At 41.3% G+C, this 20,296-nt stretch overlaps 1 protein-coding gene across 3 annotated transcripts in view; it reads left to right on the top strand.

Annotated features, from left to right (window-relative positions):
• Positions 1 to 20,296, top strand: part of LOC146863774 (uncharacterized) — a 142,352-nt gene that overhangs the window by 79,340 nt on the left and 42,716 nt on the right. For all 3 annotated transcript variants that reach the window (XM_085627976.1, XM_085627984.1, XM_085627982.1), the window contains exon 2: positions 10,805 to 10,890. In XM_085627976.1, coding sequence (XP_085484102.1) covers positions 10,845 to 10,890 — 46 coding nt within the window. In that variant the 5' untranslated portion in view covers positions 10,805 to 10,844. The remainder of the gene's footprint in view (positions 1 to 10,804; positions 10,891 to 20,296) is intronic.

Genomic DNA, 20,296 nt, shown 5'->3' with positions numbered 1-20,296 from the left:
TTAGAGACTATTGCAAATTTTGTTATGTGATCATTAAATGTCTTACTTACACAAGGTTCTACATTCTCTTCCACTTCTGCCTCATTTACTGTGTCCTTCTCTGCACTGTTTTGTTCAGGACCAAAGTAACAAAACTGAATTTCATCAACAACCTTCTCTACATCTGATACCGTTCCTCGGAACAGAGCCCTATTCAATTCATTTAACTTTATTGCTGGACTTTTGGCAAAATACAACCGTCTCACAAACTTTCTCATTTCAGTATGATGAACAGCCAGCATCCTAAAATGATGGAAAACACTATTGCACACTTTTCTAGATAGACAAGCAAGAGAATGAACCTGCAAACCAGTATTCTCTCTCACTCTGCATGGATCCAGACTTTGAAGCACCTTAATCTTTTGTTTTACACTTTTTTTACTATATTCTCTTAGAAACTCTCGAAATCTGTCAATAGATTCCTGACGCACAGTGCAAATACTACTACAATTCCAAGTGTACACTGGGGCTTTAGGACGTCTCCCCATTGCCTCATCTGCCATCACTTGTACCTCATCTCTTGGAACCATTATCTCCTTCTCCATTATGCAACCATTTTTTACTTCGTATGAACGACCTCTGGTGTCAACTGCATGCAGCAAACTATTACTTTGAAAATAGCTCTCTTCATTAAAAAAAGGTTCACTACTTGAGCTATGCATCCACTTTCCTAAAAACACTTTACAAAAATTTGTTCTGTTCACTACTCTTTTGCTTTTGCTTTGTGATTTCAGTACATTAACCATTTTATCTAATGTACGCATCCTATTCAAAATTAATATGAATAGTTTCCTTTTTAATTCTAATGCTTTTGCTGCAATGGCTTCAATTTCTTTTTTTCTCTTGTAATATTTAGCCTTTTGCTTATATTTCTTTATATCCTTTATCAAATTGGACATAACTCTTCTCTGAAACATTTTTCTACGTATCTCTTTAAATGCTGTTTTTCTGTTTATGTTAAACTTTTCAATTGCAGAAGGTATATTTGCATTAACTAAATCCTCAATTTTTTGCTGTTCTGTAGGTTTTTTTACATTTTTCCGACAACAGACATTTTGTACATTTTTCTTTGTTTTGAATAATTTGTTTATAAATTGTTTTTTTTGCTTACCAGAAGATTTTTTCTTTTTCCCTACATCAGCATCTTCTACTAACTTTGGTCCTCCAGTTGTCTTCAAATATAGTTTTTTTTTTAGCGTTTTTTGAACTCGAGATTTTGTAGGCATCTTAAATTTTGTTCACTGTTCTTCAGCAATACCTGCAAAAAAACTAAAAAAAAAATCCTTTATTGTATTTAAATATATTACTACATTTCTTTTCACAATAGTCACAAAACGAAATTTCTTTGCCAATTTGAATGCACACAAACTCCTCTTTTTTTTTGGGCAAGTGAAAATCTGTATAACAAACTGTCACATTATGAAACCAAGCTGTTTTTTTTTCAGACCACCACCGTGTGTATTCTCTGTGACTGCCTACACTCCAGCAGGGGCAACCAGCCTTAGTGATGCTGAATGTATTTGCATTACAGACTTAAACCTGAAAACCCCACTCGCTTCTAATTACTGTGCATGACTATACATGGCAAGCACATGGGTGTGTGCTAAACCTCTGCTTCTTCCCCCAAAAATTCGCTCCTCTTTTCCATCTACTGCAACTGTGAAATCACCAGAGCAAGACGCAATACATTTCTGCCTATAATTCTTCTATGCACACAGAGTCATGTTTTCACATTAGTGCCAAAACGAAATTTCTTTGCCAATTTGAAAGCACACTTACTGCTCTTTTTTTTTCGGGCCAAGTGAAAATCTCTTTTTACACTTTGAAATCACTTTTACAGACTGACACATTCTGAAACCTTTTTTTTTAAATTTATTTAAATGCACATGTCCAAGCTGTTTTTTTTTCAGACCACCACCGTGTGTATTCTCTGTGACTGCCTACACTCCAGCAGGGGCAACCAGCCTTAGTGATGCTGAATGTATTTGCATTACAGACTTAAACCTGAAAACCCCACTCGCTTCTAATTACTGTGCATGACTATACATGGCAAGCACATGGGTGTGTGCTAAACCTCTGCTTCTTCCCCCAAAAATTCGCTCCTCTTTTCCATCTACTGCAACTGTGAAATCACCAGAGCAAGACGCAATACATTTCTGCCTATAATTCTTCTATGCACACAGAGTCATGTTTTCACATTAGTGCCAAAACGAAATTTCTTTGCCAATTTGAAAGCACACTTACTGCTCTTTTTTTTTCGGGCCAAGTGAAAATCTCTTTTTACACTTTGAAATCACTTTTACAGACTGACACATTCTGAAACCTTTTTTTTAAATATATTTAAATGCACATGTCCAAGCTGTTTTTTTTTCAGACCACCACCGTGTGTATTCTCTGTGACTGCCTACACTCCAGCAGGGGCAACCAGCCTTAGTGATGCTGAATGTATTTGCATTACAGACTTAAACCTGAAAACCCCACTCGCTTCTAATTACTGTGCATGACTATACATGGCAAGCACATGGGTGTGTGCTAAACCTCTGCTTCTTCCCCCAAAAATTCGCTCCTCTTTTCCATCTACTGCAACTGTGAAATCACCAGAGCAAGACGCAATACATTTCTGCCTATAATTCTTCTATGCACACAGAGTCATGTTTTCACATTAGTGCCAAAACGAAATTTCTTTGCCAATTTGAAAGCACACTTACTGCTCTTTTTTTTTCGGGCCAAGTGAAAATCTCTTTTTACACTTTGAAATCACTTTTACAGACTGACACATTCTGAAACCTTTTTTTTAAAATTTATTTAAATGCACATGTCCAAGCTGTTTTTTTTTCAGACCACCACCGTGTGTATTCTCTGTGACTGCCTACACTCCAGCAGGGGCAACCAGCCTTAGTGATGCTGAATGTATTTGCATTACAGACTTAAACCTGAAAACCCCACTCGCTTCTAATTACTGTGCATGACTATACATGGCAAGCACATGGGTGTGTGCTAAACCTCTGCTTCTTCCCCCAAAAATTCGCTCCTCTTTTCCATCTACTGCAACTGTGAAATCACCAGAGCAAGACGCAATACATTTCTGCCTATAATTCTTCTATGCACACAGAGTCATGTTTTCACATTAGTGCCAAAACGAAATTTCTTTGCCAATTTGAAAGCACACTTACTGCTCTTTTTTTTTCGGGCCAAGTGAAAATCTCTTTTTACACTTTGAAATCACTTTTACAGACTGACACATTCTGAAACCTTTTTTTTTAAATTTATTTAAATGCACATGTCCAAGCTGTTTTTTTTTCAGACCACCACCGTGTGTATTCTCTGTGACTGCCTACACTCCAGCAGGGGCAACCAGCCTTAGTGATGCTGAATGTATTTGCATTACAGACTTAAACCTGAAAACCCCACTCGCTTCTAATTACTGTGCATGACTATACATGGCAAGCACATGGGTGTGTGCTAAACCTCTGCTTCTTCCCCCAAAAATTCGCTCCTCTTTTCCATCTACTGCAACTGTGAAATCACCAGAGCAAGACGCAATACATTTCTGCCTATAATTCCTCTATGCACACAGAGTCATGTTTTCACATTAGTGCCAAAACGAAATTTCTTTGCCAATTTGAAAGCACACTTACTGCTCTTTTTTTTTCGGGCCAAGTGAAAATCTCTTTTTACACTTTGAAATCACTTTTACAGACTGACACATTCTGAAACCTTTTTTTTTAAATTTATTTAAATGCACATGTCCAAGCTGTTTTTTTTTCAGACCACCACCGTGTGTATTCTCTGTGACTGCCTACACTCCAGCAGGGGCAACCAGCCTTAGTGATGCTGAATGTATTTGCATTACAGACTTAAACCTGAAAACCCCACTCGCTTCTAATTACTGTGCATGACTATACATGGCAAGCACATGGGTGTGTGCTAAACCTCTGCTTCTTCCCCCAAAAATTCGCTCCTCTTTTCCATCTACTGCAACTGTGAAATCACCAGAGCAAGACGCAATACATTTCTGCCTATAATTCCTCTATGCACACAGAGTCATGTTTTCACATTAGTGCCAAAACGAAATTTCTTTGCCAATTTGAAAGCACACTTACTGCTCTTTTTTTTCGGGCCAAGTGAAAATCTCTTTTTACACTTTGAAATCACTTTTACAGACTGACACATTCTGAAACCTTTTTTTTAAAATTTATTTAAATGCACATGTCCAAGTTGTTTTTTTTTCAGACCACCACCGTGTGTATTCTCTGTGACTGCCTACACTCCAGCAGGGGCAACCAGCCTTAGTGATGCTGAATGTATTTGCATTACAGACTTAAACCTGAAAACCCCACTCGCTTCTAATTACTGTGCATGACTATACATGGCAAGCACATGGGTGTGTGCTAAACCTCTGCTTCTTCCCCCAAAAATTCGCTCCTCTTTTCCATCTACTGCAACTGTGAAATCACCAGAGCAAGACGCAATACATTTCTGCCTATAATTCTTCTATGCACACAGAGTCATGTTTTCACATTAGTGCCAAAACGAAATTTCTTTGCCAATTTGAAAGCACACTTACTGCTCTTTTTTTTTCGGGCCAAGTGAAAATCTCTTTTTACACTTTGAAATCACTTTTACAGACTGACACATTCTGAAACCTTTTTTTTTAAATTTATTTAAATGCACATGTCCAAGCTGTTTTTTTTTCAGACCACCACCGTGTGTATTCTCTGTGACTGCCTACACTCCAGCAGGGGCAACCAGCCTTAGTGATGCTGAATGTATTTGCATTACAGACTTAAACCTGAAAACCCCACTCGCTTCTAATTACTGTGCATGACTATACATGGCAAGCACATGGGTGTGTGCTAAACCTCTGCTTCTTCCCCCAAAAATTCGCTCCTCTTTTCCATCTACTGCAACTGTGAAATCACCAGAGCAAGACGCAATACATTTCTGCCTATAATTCTTCTATGCACACAGAGTCATGTTTTCACATTAGTGCCAAAACGAAATTTCTTTGCCAATTTGAAAGCACACTTACTGCTCTTTTTTTTTCGGGGGCAAGTGTATATCTCTTTTTTCAATTTGAAATCACTTTTACAGACTGACACATTCTGAAACCTTTTTTTTAAAATTTATTTAAATGCACATGTCCAAGCTGTTTTTTTTTCAGACCACCACCGTGTGTATTCTCTGTGACTGCCTACACTCCAGCAGGGGCAACCAGCCTTAGTGATGCTGAATGTATTTGCATTACAGACTTAAACCTGAAAACCCCACTCGCTTCTAATTACTGTGCATGACTATACATGGCAAGCACATGGGTGTGTGCTAAACCTCTGCTTCTTCCCCCAAAAATTCGCTCCTCTTTTCCATCTACTGCAACTGTGAAATCACCAGAGCAAGACGCAATACATTTCTGCCTATAATTCTTCTATGCACACAGAGTCATGTTTTCACATTAGTGCCAAAACGAAATTTCTTTGCCAATTTGAAAGCACACTTACTGCTCTTTTTTTTTCGGGGGCAAGTGTATATCTCTTTTTTCAATTTGAAATCACTTTTACAGACTGACACATTATGTAACTACAACAAAAACAATTCCCATTTCTATTATTCATTTCTTAAGTTACCACATACATCCCCTCTCAAACTGTAAACTCACCTTTTAAATTAGTTAGTTGTGAAAGAAATGTGGCACTCAAACAGCAGATTATCAGAGCCAGGATCTCTGTTGTGTTCACCTCTCTCCTCTCAGCAGAACCAGATAATGGCAAACTTTCCCTCTATTTTTCCACACATATACATGTAAGTTTCAAATCTCAGTGCTTCCCCCTTTTTTTTCACATGTAATCACACATTTCTATTGGTTGAAAACCAACCCTTTTCCAACAGTACCCTTCCCCCAACTTGACTTCTGCCTAGTACCCTTCCCCCAACTTGACTTCTGCCTGCTACCATAGCAACAGCTCATGGAACACTGCTGTGTGCAGTTAGGTCAGAAGTTCGACACACAATGTTTCAATTCCACAGAGCAAGAGTGCTTGACTTTTCAAACCTAACAGCAAATCCAAAGTACTGTTCTTTGGTTACACATTTTTTTGTACCAATAAAAAACATGTTTCTATTAATTTTCACATACAGCCTAGTTTTTATTCTGGAATGGTATGAAACAGCCAATCAGTTCTTTTTGTTTTAAAAAAATATGTATGCCTCCATTTCCAAACTGTCTTTCTTTTCATATTGCCATTCTACTGAAAGACACCTCCTGAGTGCATCCAGTTCTCCTTTGAAGATGTTCACAGTGTGGATTGTAGGGCACAGCTATGTCTTCTGGAGTGAAAAGTTTGCAGAGAAAACAGATATGGTGAGAGACCTTGCTTTGCCAAATGTAGACATTAAATGGATTGGTCAGAGAGGGTTAAAGTGGCACCAATTGATGCCATTGGTGAAATCCTTCATTCAAATCCAACACCCTGACCTCATAATAGTGCACTGTGGTGGCAATGACCTAGGCACTTTGACTGGGGTAGGTCTGGAAATGCTTATGAAGGACACCTTTGCACAACTGTTTACACTTTTCCCTAAAACTGCCTTTGTGTTTTCCAACATATGCCAAAGGCAAAAATGGAACTGGTCCAATCATTTCTGTCCACAGATTGACAAAGCAAGAAAGCACGTCAACAAATCTGTTTCTGCTTTCCTCCGTGACTATGGTATGGGTGCCATTTACCACAACAACTTGCGTTACAACATGCAAGACATTTATAGAGGAGATGGTGTGCACTTCAATGATGAAGGGAACAGAGTCTTCCTCTTGAACCTTAGACTCTGCATCGGTACTTACTTGTAGGTACCACTAAAAAAATGACTCCATAAACACAACAGCTCTTTTTAGAGCTCCCTAATTTCTAAACTCTTAAATCTGATTTTCATTTTTTTTTTTTTTTTTTTTTTTACCGTACGCTTACCGTAAGCGTACCCCGTGATTTTTTTTAAAATCAATTAATGTTTTTTTTGTACTTTTCTGTCCTTCTTTGACCCCCTTACAAATGTTAGGGGGTCTGTAACTCTCCTCATTGCCCCCTTTTCTTCTTTTCACTCTTTTTTTTTTCAGAGTGAAACAGAAAATGGCGGCCGCCGCTTCCTGGTTTCGTCCGATTCGAATGTTTACTAAGATCTAAGAGCCAATCAGAATCGCGCTCGCGCACGCCACCGTACGCTTACCGTAAGCGTACCCCGTGTTTTTTTAAAAAATCAATTAATGTTTTTTTTGTACTTTTCTGTCCTTCTTTGACCCCCTTACAAATGTTAGGGGGTCTGTAACTCTCCTCATTGCCCCCTTTTCTTCTTTTCACTCTTTTTTTTTTCAGAGTGAAACAGAAAATGGCGGCCGCCGCTTCCTGGTTTCGGCTGATTCGAATGTTTACTAAGATCTAAGAGCCAATCAGAATCGCGCTCGCGCACGCCACCGTACGCTTACCGTAAGCGTACGGTAAGCGTACCGTAAGCTGGCTCAGATATATATATTGATTTAAAGGCTATTTTCTCAGAATCTACTGAACAGATTTACACCAAACCTACAAAAGGCACTTCCTTGACCTAGGGACTACCTCTCTGCCAAATTTTGAGTAATTCTGTTCAGCCGTTTGGGCTGTAGCTCGTTCTAAAGGTCCTATGGAAAAATGCATGGGAAAAACGCGTTTTGGGACCCCCCTTTTATCTCAGCCCCCGCTTGACGGATCCCCCCGAGACTTTCAGGGTAGGAGCGGAGCGTAGCGCCCCACCTATTTTGAGAAATTCGCGAGGATTCGTCGACCGGCGCCAAAGTTATTCAAAATAGAATGTTGAGGTTTTCCTATGGAAACGTGGTCCTAACTATAACTACCTACTGGCGACCGCCAGTAGGTAATATATATAATTGTACTTACCAACTTAGCGGCATTCTATCAGCTGAAAGACAAGAAGAAGAGAAAGACATTTCTGAACACTTCTATTTGCAAAAAGTCTTACATTACTTTGAATGGCACATTAAGAGGATAAAAGATAACGCAAGGTTCAGGTGTAAAACAGGTAACTAAGGTACAGTTGAGGGGTTAGGTATTATAATTAAAACATGAGTTACATATGATTTTTTGTTACAGGATTCTACAAGAACACACACACCTAACCAGAACAGAATAGTGATAGATCGAGACACATAGATCAACACTAACTTAAGAGAGCTGCAACCACTGTGGAAAAGACAGGTAACCTTGAAGTTGTAGTGTTTGAGGAAGGTGAGGCAGTGTTTACTGTGGTTACATGTTACAATTTGTTGCAGGATTCAACACAAAGAATTTCTAAGAGTCCAGTCCTGAAGATGACGAAGCAGTGCAGTCTGTCTTTCTCGTCCCAATCCCCTTTCCCCCTCACTACTGCTAGCGAGCATTTAAGCTCGCTGTAGTGGAGTAGGGGATTGAGGAAAATTCGCATCTGCTCCTGTGGAAGCTACAGTTTGTGACTTGGTACTTGACAGCCATCTTGACCATTGGGACATACCTAAAGGTTTTTTATCTGCCCTTTCGAGATTACAGCGTCACTACGTAGTCTTGATATACTTCAATGTCCAGAATGCATTAGGAAAGTAGTACCTGTGCATTTTATTTTATTTTTTTAAAGTGCACAATTCTGTTTTCCATGTTAATTCATTATTTGCGGGGGCACTTCAGACTTTCCATTTCATTTTACATACTTTCCATGCGCTGATTAATCTCATAAAAATGTCTTGATGCCATTAAAATGTTAATCTCCTGCAGCGCCTGTACTGTTTCCAAATCCCTTTGCAAAGTAAACAGTGTCCCTTAGCATTCCCTTGACATGCTTCAAATCCATTTAGCAGGTTGGAGCGTTTCTGTACCTCTGACTTTGATGTGTACTGTAGGCAGGTAAGTCTCATTCCTTAAACATGCATCACACTTTCCTCCGAAAATGAGACAACAGCCTCAAGAGGGCAGCCTTGGCGTTCGGGGATGGAGCACCCCACATGTATCCAACACTGTCTCCCTTATCCACAAATAAAGAACGCTGCACACCAGACTTCAAAAGGTAACATGTGCTTTATTCGACATATAGCAGAATGGCAGCTTACTTTTGAATTGTTCAGTCCTGACCCGTTTTGGCTCCAGTTGAGCCTTGTTCACAGGCAAGCCATCTTGACTATTGGGGCGTAACCTATGGATTTTATCTGCCCTTTCAAAATTACAGTGTCACTACGTAGTCTTGATATACTTCAATGTCCAGAATGCATTAGGAAAATGCCTGCAATTCAGTTTTCCATATTAATTCATTATTTGAGGGGACACTGCAGACTTTCCATTTCATTTTACATACTTTCCATGTGCTGAATAAGCTCATAAAAATGCCTTGATGCAATTAAAATGTTAATCTCCTGCAGTGCCTGTATTCTTTCCAAATCCCTTTGCAAAGGAAACAGTGTCCCTGTGCATTCCCTTGCCATGCTGCGCATCCACTTAACAGGTATATTTATATTTATGTTTTTTCCACAGTGATGTTTGCGACTGCGTAATTATATGTATGACTAGGTTACTATCGGAAATTATTTTTTTTGTTTGCTAATGATTTTGACACCATTTGGCAAATCTTCATGAAACTTTCTTAAAAAGATTAATTCACCTCGGCTCCTTCCTTGAAAGTTTCGGAGTGATCTGTCAAGCAGAAATCAAGGAAAGTGGGGTCCCAAAACACAATTTCCAAATGCAATTTCCATAGGGAATTTTAGATTCTGCCACAGCTAAAATGTCTGAACAGGATTACATCACAATTGGCTGTAAGCTAGATCTTTTTACCCAGAAAGCATGATTTGTTGCAAATCAATTCTATAGTTTTTGCGCAATTAAGGTTACAAATGTATAGATAGTTATCTAAACGATTATGTTTGCAAGATTCTTGTGGGGGTACGCAATTTCAAACAAAAAAGCTATCTGATTGACTGAGGGGGCTTATTTTCCAGCTAGTATCACAGGAGCAAGAAGCTTCTGCAAGTCCCACAGGATCTTGCTCTCTGATTGACCGGCAGCAAAATGAAGGGAACTGTTGTGGCCCCCATTACCAAACACAGCCGTGCATGACGGGTGGGGAGGGGTTGGCTGCCTGCATGGTGTTTGGATGCAGGGCTTTACCATGCCTTAACTGTGCTCTACTTATGACCTGAAATATTATATCACTCATGATATGTTCTGTGACATCATAGATAATATCTTTGTTAACATTTGAAATGATGACGACTATGTGCATGGCAAGGGTGCAAGTTATATTTACTTCAGTAATCTGTACCCAATGTATTTCAGTGTTTATTTTAGTGTAAAATGTTACGTTTAAACTAAAAATTTTACCTAACTATAACAACTCAATAACATTGTTTTGTTAGTGAACATATATGTATATATGGAGACTTGAGAAATATATATAAATATTATTATATTATAAATATACTATCACTATGAGATATTACAGATGTAATATGTGTGCATGCGTTGATACATAGCAGTGCATGAGCAAGAAACATTTGCACTTTAACAGAAAGAAAGTAAGAACTCCCCTTTAGTTTTTATCAAATTCAAGGTCAGATGATCTAGTCACTGAATTTTGGCATGCTGCACTAAAATCAAAATATTCATAATGCTGTACTGTAGTTTCCAAGCACTCTAAATTTCTTCCTAGATTCCATTGCTTTAGACCTCATAGACAGCATTCATTTTTTAATGTTTTTCAGGAGCCAGGATTCTTGGAGCTGAGTGAAACAAAGCAAAGGCATGGATTCCATGGGTCTCTGCTCTTTTCTTCTAACGGTGATCACAGGTCAGTGACTTCCCATGGCAGGTGTTACACAAATGTGCATAGGTACACTATGAGGACTCACCTAGGGGAATTAAATAGCAGGTAATTCATCATTTAAAAAACCTTATCAAAAGATGTTTTCTAATAAATTAAAAGAATTTGGTTGATTATACAGAGTTGTGAATGATCAGTGGTGAATAAACTGGGTACATTCTCAAAAAAATATATTTAGAAATGCATTCCTCAACTTGAACAGTCTTTTCATTGCACAAACATGTCTAGCAGTACACCTGGAATGCTGCATTAGATAGGCACTTCTCAGTATCTTGTTGTGTACTCCATATGACATACTCCCTAGGCTGGCATGTTCCAAGCATTTGTGCACAGTGTTGATTTATACACTGGAGAAATCCAACCTGATGCGCAAATGCATATTTTCCCATTCCTTTGTTTTCTCCATTGAAAAACCCCATCCCCTCTCCTCCAAGTTTGGAAGTCATCTCTTCTCTTTCTTACTCTGGAACAGGAGTAAGTGCAGCCCTTTGCAGAGAAGCGTGCACATCATTTCCCATGACTCCAAATAACAATCTGGTAATGGTTCACACAACAATGGAATGAAAGAGATCTAGATAATCCACTTGGCATGAATGGGCTCATGAGGCTGATGTAACCTCACTTGTACATAAACTGGACATGGGGACAAGTGATGTAAGGCAATGCAAGGCAACCCAAACCCTTAAGTCAGACTTACTAAGCCATGCAAAGCCACCTTGCGTTGCTCAGCATGGCTAATCTAGAGTAACCCAAGGCAGTGCAAGTTGCTGCTTTGCATTTCTCTGGATTGGGAAGGAATTCCATGGGTGGATTTTGGTTCATTCCTATATTTACTAAGAACAGTAAACTTGCGAATGCATCAAAATGGTACGCCAGACCAACAGAGGCATGATTACAAGAAATATGTTTATTTCTCCTTATTCTTTTCCTCTTTCTACAAGTGCTGCATTCAGCAGCACACGTAGAAAAAGGAAAATATGTCCAAGGGTATTTTTGTGCAGGAAGGTCTCCTTTCCTGTACAAAAGCAATCCTGCCTGTAACGCAGGCGCCCATCCTTGCCCCATGGTGCAAGCGTGCCTACTTTGGCGCCAGGCAGCACACAGTGTGCCGCAGTGTGCACAAAGAGAGCGGGAATGTACCATATTTTAGCAAATATGGTGCATTCCTGCCTTCTCTGTTTGATTCAGTACAGCATAGCAAGTTGTCTTGTAGCAACGGGCCCTTTTTTGATGGTCGCCCACCACCTCTTGCTCCAATGCTGATAGTTATGACTCTGGAAGTGCACTGGAACCTTCTGCCCAGGCCCCAGTGCCAGTGTTCTTTCTCTAAAACTGTTATGTGTGAATTAGCATTCCCGATTGATAAGGACTTTACCCCCCCCCCCTTATAAGTCCCTGGTATATGGTACTAGTGATACCGAGGACATGGGTGGCAAACAGGTCTCCAGGGCTTGCAGCACCGTTTGTGCCCCCCTGAGTGACCCAAGTAAACTAATGACAGTAGGCCTGCCATTGTAGACAGCAGGGACAGTGTAAACTGCTCCTTTTCGACTTTGCCCTCACTATGTTTGACAAAGTCAATGAACTGCTTTTAATATATGTCAGTGACCCATAAGAAAGGTATCCTGAGCCCAGGAGGCTGGATGACTTATGTTCAAGGTGTGGACATGCAAGTGTAAGCTTATATCTCCCCATAGTGGCCTTTACCATTAAAGTACACTAGAAGTGGTAGGCGGTCCAAAGAATAACATGGACTTGCATCCGGGCAGACCCAAGGTTGATAGCGCCTTATGGTACTGCCTAAATATGTCAAGTTTGATAGAAAATTAAGTGCCTTCCCTCCCCTGAAATGATTCTTGCACCAAGGCGATATGGCATGCACCTAGGTGGACACCTTAGAGGTTGCCCACCTGGTTGCCCAGGCTTCTCTGTGCTGCCAAGACTGGTTCTGACCTCCTGCCAGGCATCAAGATGGTGAGCTTCAAAGGCGGCACCGCCTCTGAAATGCATCCAGGCTGTCTCCCAGAGGAGTAAACAGCCCTCCCCATGTTCCAGGGACATTTGTACCCGGGCAGGCGGAAAAATTAGGTTTCTAGGAGGTGAACACCCCCAGTAGACTAGCCACACCTCTAGATTGAGCCGCCTGGTCTGTTGACCTGAGGAACACTTCTGCCATCTTGAAAAGTGGTAGAAATAGTGGGTTCTGGGAAGAAAAGATGACCTACACCCAAGTATATGGTCCTCTCAGGAGCAGATTGGCTGCAGTGACCAGCAGCCCATTGGCCACTGGCTCCCATACCCATTAACTCCCCTAAATCTAGGATTTAAGGGACCCCCGATACCAGAACCTCAGATCTAAACTTGACTGCGTTGAAGAGGACACCACAAGAGACCAGTATTGAGAGCAACAAGACTTTGCACAAAAGCAAAAGAGGCATACTTTGTCCCTGTGGCAATGCTCCTGGAACTCTTTGACTAAGACTCAGCCTCAGCAATCTCTCGGTTCCCCCAGACAGAGGGATCCCATAGAGAGCCTGAAGCACCCTCTGACTCCCCTGGACTAGTGCCACTAGACCCGTGAAAACTGCAGGTTAAACAATGCTTTGGATCTGAAGAATGAATAACCATCGGGCCATCTGAGGGATCAGATGGTCTAATGCATTGTGGGAACTGTAGTCCTACCTTCCACGAAATTTCATGCAGGTATCATGTTCCCAGGGACCACTGGACGTTGAAGTAGCCTTCTGCTCTCTTTAACTCTGCCAAGGCTTTTTGGTCGCTAGTTCGGCAACTGACCCCTTCACTCGACACTGCACCCAGAGGGAAATATATCCAATGTTCGTCCAACTTTAGCAGCAGCCCCGTTGCACTGTTTTTGCATCTTGTTTTCAGCAACACCATGTAAGCGGTAAAAGCAGCTCTCCTGTGGCTCCCATTCAGCAATTTGGACAGCCAGGGCATCTCTTCAGCCAGGCTCTACAGGCCAGGTAAATTTGAACTGACTGTTGTAGCCTGGTCCTGCGGCCCGCATCACCTTTACCCTGTAAGAAGTTCCACGCAACTCGACCTGCAAGTGACTTATTGTCACTAGTGGTTTTTTGCATCAACCGCAATTGTAACATTTAATTGTATCATTTTGCACTGATTTTATATTGCTTCTAAAATCCATAACTCCTGTTGTATGTATGCTATCATGTTTGGTGTGGGGTATAAATTAAGATAAAAAAAACCCATTATTTTGATAAATTGGTGTTGGATATCTATTGAGTTGTGTCAATTACTTACCGTCCATGGTGGTACTCTGAAATGCTTAACACATGTTCCTCTAGTAAAGCCTGACTGCTCTTTGCTACTCTACGAGGACTGAGCTAAGAATTTAATAGTGTGAATCCAAAGACCAACTTTGCAGTTTGTGAGAGGACTGCATGGTGAGCCTAACCAGAATCACCACATAACACTCCACCTTCCTGTAGTTGTGTTGTGCCAAGTGTTAGTAAACTTGGCCCCAGGCCCGCTGCCACCTTCGACTGGAGCTATTACATGGCACTATGGTGTTCCGCAAGGAACATTCCACTTTCTTGTCATTTAGAGAGTGTACTTGATGATGCTTAATATATACATTTGTATGCCCTTCATTTGCATCGACATCACTCATTAGTGTATGTAATTATGCTCAATGATTATATTTCTCTGTCATTCATTTCAAATACATTCTCATTTTAGCGTACATTAACCTGCAAGAATTTTGCTTAAAGGTGCGTCCATTACATTCACCCACGTAAAATTGTAAATAACTTTTATTGTTTGGTTAATTAAAACCGTAGCAGAGTTACATATAAACATTCATTAAATTATCATACATGATTTAAGTTGTAGTTACTCATCACATTAGTTCATTTAATTAATAAGTCTCTATATAAAAAGTTGCACAATACCCTTGTAAATTTTAACAGATGACATTCAACATCATCGTTCTTGCTGGACCGCGATTTTAAGAGCCTGTTCATGAACTTTGAGGTATTTTAGCAGTTTACAGTTCATTTGGGGGTCTGAAGGGTCAAGACCTTGTATAATGGCAGCCTTGCATCTCCTGATGCCTCTGGTTATGAAGTTTTCTTTTCATAAGTGATGCGCACTGTGTGTAAATAGGGGCGTATGCAAATTAGGTGAGCAAAATCCTCTTTTTTGCTGCCGCAGAGTCTGCATGCTGTTGATCCATTGGGCTTCCTCCTTGGTTGCTCCGCTCTTGACGGTCGCTGGCCGAAACAAAGTGCGATTCATTGTTTCTTTAGGCGTGCTGCGAATGTAAGACTTTCGTAAGTTGCCAATTTTGGGGCAGATTTACAATAACTGGCGCATCCCTGCATATCAGCAGGGATGCGCCACTTATTGTGCGTCAGGGTTCCGCCACCATGGATGCGCCGCATTTACAATGCGGTGCACCATGGGGCAAAAACGGACAGATGCGTGACGCATCTGTGCCGTAAAGGCAGCCCATTGCTGGAGTTGCGTCGCAAGCGCGACGCAGCTCCAGCAAGGCTCCGGGGTGCCCTATCTTTGAAATGCTGCGTCATTCCTTACGCCTGCTTCAAGCAGGCGCAGGGTTTTGACGCAGCATGGGCTCAAAAGTGACTGAGTGAAATCTTGTAGATTTCACTCAGCCACTTTTAGGAGTCGTTTCTGCGCCGGAATGCCCCCTCTGCGCCAGAACGCCTACTTCTGGTGTAGAGCTTTACAACGTGACGCATCTCCCAGATGCGTCATGTTGTAAATACCCCGCAGCATGGCGCTGGTTTTGCGCTGCTGCTGCGTCACAAAAGTGACGCAACGGCGGCGTAAAAGAGGCGCAAGGGGCTTGTAAATCTGCCCCTTTAAGTTCTTATAATTTCGTATCACCATCCAGACACGTGATCTGTGGCCAAAGTTTTTTTTATTTAACAGCAGGCAGTGACATTTTGCGGCTTTATTTAAAATGTGTTTAAAAGTTGTAAAAGAAAAGTTCTTATTCCACAACTCAAATGTGCTGGTTGAACCTAAGGCCTTAGAGCAGAGTTCTTCAATCTGTGAGGTGGGCGCGACACCATCTCAGGGGGGGCGCACACTCCAAGTCTTCTTGGAGAACTCCGATAATGGTTGGAGGGGGGCGGGAGGGGAAATCGATGGGGCACTACTGCCCATGCTTTTGTCTTGTTAACTCTCCCAGGAGGGGGTTAATTCATAGAGCTGAAATGCTTCAGCTGCAGTGGGAGGCAGGATGTCTCCTCTGCTAAAACCGAAAGCAATCCAACAGGACTCTTCGCTTTCCATATCATCTCGGAGGAGAACCCCTGCCTCCAACTGCAGCTGAAGCATTTCAGCTCTATGAATTAACCCCCTCCTGGGAGAGTTATCTCTTCCCAGAAAGGAGACAAAGTTTCCAGAGACGTTTTAAGGCATGGCCAAGGTGTGCTCTGGCCCAGGGCCCCAGCCTTTCAAAGGTGTTGTGGGGGATGGGGGGGGGGGGGGGGGGTTGAAACAGCCAGCTCTGTTCTAAAGTCTTGCCTTCATGACCTTTAACATTTTGTAAACACAATGTTGTAAATAGGGGTTTTCTATCATTCGTTTTTAATGTGTAAGAGTCTATTATAGACATTTTGCAGACAAAATGTGTTTGTGTCATGCAACATCCATATAAAAAGTTTATTTCAGATCAGTACAGGACCTCGCATATGAGAAATGGGAGGGTGTGACAGATTATTTGCAGTAATATTAGTGGACTGCTGTTGTGTTACATACTGAAAACACACATCACTATCCCTGAATATCAGATATAAACACATTTAGTATTTGACCAAAGAAGGCATGAAAGAGCTGAGACTGGATCATAAAATCAAAGCTGGTCCAAACAGGGGCCCCCAAAATACATTTGGCCCAGTGCCCACAAAATCCTTAAAACGTCCCTGAAAGTTTCTTTTAAAATTACACAGGCAGGCGCGCAAAATGCCAGCCAGCCATGTGTTGCTTAAACAGCCTGCAAATTGCTTGTCTTGACACGAAACATGGTTATAAATAAAGAAGTATGTATTTATTTGTAATGTGACTTTTCTGTCTTTGTTCCCTTTTATTATCAGTCATGGATCATTCAGGCAGCTCTAGATAACAATTAAAAGTTCTTTCTATTTATATTTGCTGTTCAAAGTATGCACAGACAAGTGCTGAAAATACAGCTTTAGGTGACTGCTTATTTTTATACCGTCTGTGACATCAAAATAATGAGCTGGCTACCCTAATCATAAGACTGAAAGTTTGTTGAGGGATCAGCACATTATTTCTTTCCTCCACCCTGATCCCGGGTTACTGCCATAATAGCAATAGTTTAACACATTTGAAACCCTACGCTGCCGTCATTAACTTGCTGAGTTACTTGAAGTGTCTGGGATTGCACCTTGCATTCAGACAACTCGCTCCTCATTCTCGCCCTTCACTTTCACCCTCACTCACCCTGCCCTCACACTGATCCGATACACTCACACCATTCACCCACTTACCCTCCACTCACACTGATCACTCTGCACTCACAGCAATCACAATGCGCTCACACTGATCACCATGCACTCACACCATTCATCCACTTACCCTCCACTCACAGTGATCACTCTGCACTCACAATGCACTGGCGCTGTTCACCCTGTACCTCACCCTGCAGTCACACGAGCACACTACTCAACCTGCACTCATGTGATACTTCAAACACCTGTCCCCCTCACTGCCCAATTTGCAATCTCACTCAAATAAGCCCACCCCTAACCATACATTCATTCTTCCGAATATCTGCACTAAAATGCGCACCCAAATTCATATGGTCACCTCACTCATCCCTGTACACAAGTATGGGTGTGTCGTACCCCATCAAGGTTTTTGTCCGAAATTACAAAAGGAGACATCTAAATGCACTGCAATCCAGCTTTCCAGGGGCCCCTTGATAGAGACAGTTCTGTTTTTGCCCTGATGGCCTGGAATAATTCCTCAACAGATTCTTACAAAATACAGTTCTGTTTAATTTCTTTTTAATGTGATTGATATGAGGGAGTCTATTACTATTTGCAGAGAAATGTGTTTGTTTCATGCAACAACCATAAAAAGTTAACCATAGAAAAGTTAGATCCAAGCGGGTCCTCACATATGAGAAATCGGAGCATATCACAGATATTATTCGCTGTAAAATTAGTGGGCTGCTGCTTTGTTACAAAAGTGAAAACACATCACTATCTCTGAATATTAGATGTAAACGCTTTTAGAATTTCGACTACAGTGCCTGTGCACCGTTAGTAGCCTGGCTAAATAGGGTATGGCAGAGCTTAAAGTAAATCATTTAAATTCAAAGCTGTACTGAACAAGGGCCCTCAAAATAGTTTTGGCCCAGGGCACCCATAATCCCTAACATGTCCATGCCATCACAAAGTCTGTCAGACAACATTACTCTGAAGTAAAATAGAGAACATCATTAATTTATTATTAGGTCTATTTTTTTTTAAACATCAGCCCGACGTGTCCTAAACCCCCACTGCTTCAGGCTAGCAACTTATCGTACCACAACGGAATTGTCAATTAGGTGTTCATTCAGCGCCCTCTGTGTGGACTTTCAACTGTCTTCAGATCCATGACTGGTTGGTGGGCAATTATCCTATTATATTGCTGCCTAAAATGTTTGGTAATGATTTCTAGAGAAGATTTGTTTCTCGTATACCAGCTCTAAACTAGGGAGTGCTCGAAAAATCTGACAACACTGTCTACCTTACAGTCCCTGTCTTGGCTGAAAATGTCTGCAAAATATTCAGCTTTGGGAGAATCCGCTATCAAAACTCTCTTGCCTTTCAGCTCGTCCTATTTATGTGAGATTGGGTTCTCAGCACTTGCGGTTTTAAAGACTAAGTACCGTTCAAGACTGGATGTGGAGCACAACCTGAGGATGGCAGTAGCAAAAATCCATCCACAGATTGAGCGTCTCTGAAAAACAGGCACACCTGTCACATTTATTTTGGTGGTGAAACAAAGCATCCTAGTAAAAACAATTTGCGCACATTTTATCTTGGAAAGTGGTGTTTTGAGCTGTGTAATAAGCCTCTGTCATTTCACCACACCCACTCACAAACCTGCCGTTTACTAAACACTCTTGTATTGAACATTATTTGCTGGATATGCCCGGAATATGCGTGTGGCGGTCGAGTCCTCAAATTTCTGTCAGGTTGTGGGGGGGGGGGGGGGGCAACATATAAACAAATTCAGCTGGGGGGGCTCAACCTACAAAAGTTTGAAGACCTCTGCCTTAGAGAGATATTGATTATATAGATTTTTTCGTATTTTTTCATCTTTTGACCATAGAGCTCTGTTAAGTGGAGAATGTTCTGAATTTTGTTTTATTTTGTACCAGCATTTTAATGTGGTGTACATTCTCCCTATTGTTTCATTTACTGGCCCAAATTCCAAGTGCACCTGAGCTTTTGACATAGTCTGGGACAGTTGAAAGACATGTTTCTATATTGTGGTCTATAGCTTGTTCAAGAGTGCAGAGTATTTTCTGCGAAAGACGGTGCTAGGATAGGATAGCGTTAGGAGCATTTCTGCTGCAACAACAGATAGAAGTCATTTGTAAGATGGACCGTCATATGTTTTGGCCAGTGTGCTGAAAGCGAACGCAAGTGCATCGGCTCTTCTTGACATGGAGTTCTTGTGTTCATTATGATTGAGTCTGCTGTCAATGTAGGCTCCCAAATACTTGTAGCTAGTTGCTTCTTCAATTAGCTTTCCCTCTAACCAGATTTTCTGGGAAGGGCTTTGGCGGTTGCTAATCAGCATGATTTTTGCTTTTGTTATGTTAATTTCCAACTTGTTAGTAGTGACCTAGTCATTCATTTTCGCCAGTGACCTCTGGAGGCCATCTTGGGTTGGACTCATTAGTGCTACTTCGTCTGCATACGAGTGGGGATCAGGTTAGCTTTCCCAAGCGTGGTGGATGGGAGTTGGTATGATCAAGCTGTGATCTTAGATCGAACATGAACAGGTTGAACAGGTGTGGGGCCAGCACTCACCCCTGCTTCAGGCCCTTGTTTGTGGTGAATTTTCTTGAAATCCTGGAACCGTTATCCAACTTCACTCTCATCCAACTGTTGGTATAAAAAACATTATTCCTCGCAGTATTCTATTAGGAATGTTCCAATTTCTTAGTTTCCCCACCGGATGTGCCAATCTAAACTATGAAAGTCTGCTTTTAAGTCAATGAATCAGAGGTGTAGTTTTTGCTTACAATTGTCCGCATTAGTGTGAGTGTCAAAAAATGTGCGATCGTTCCTGCCCGTTTTCGGAAACCTGTCTGATTGGCCAGAATCAGGTGGTG

This window comes from Triturus cristatus, chromosome 2_1, assembly GCF_964204655.1.
Source record: "Triturus cristatus chromosome 2_1, aTriCri1.1, whole genome shotgun sequence".
NCBI classification, from domain to species: Eukaryota; Metazoa; Chordata; class Amphibia; order Caudata; family Salamandridae; genus Triturus; species Triturus cristatus.
Note: the sequence above shows the minus strand (reverse complement) of the source record. Positions and strands in the feature narration are given on the sequence as shown.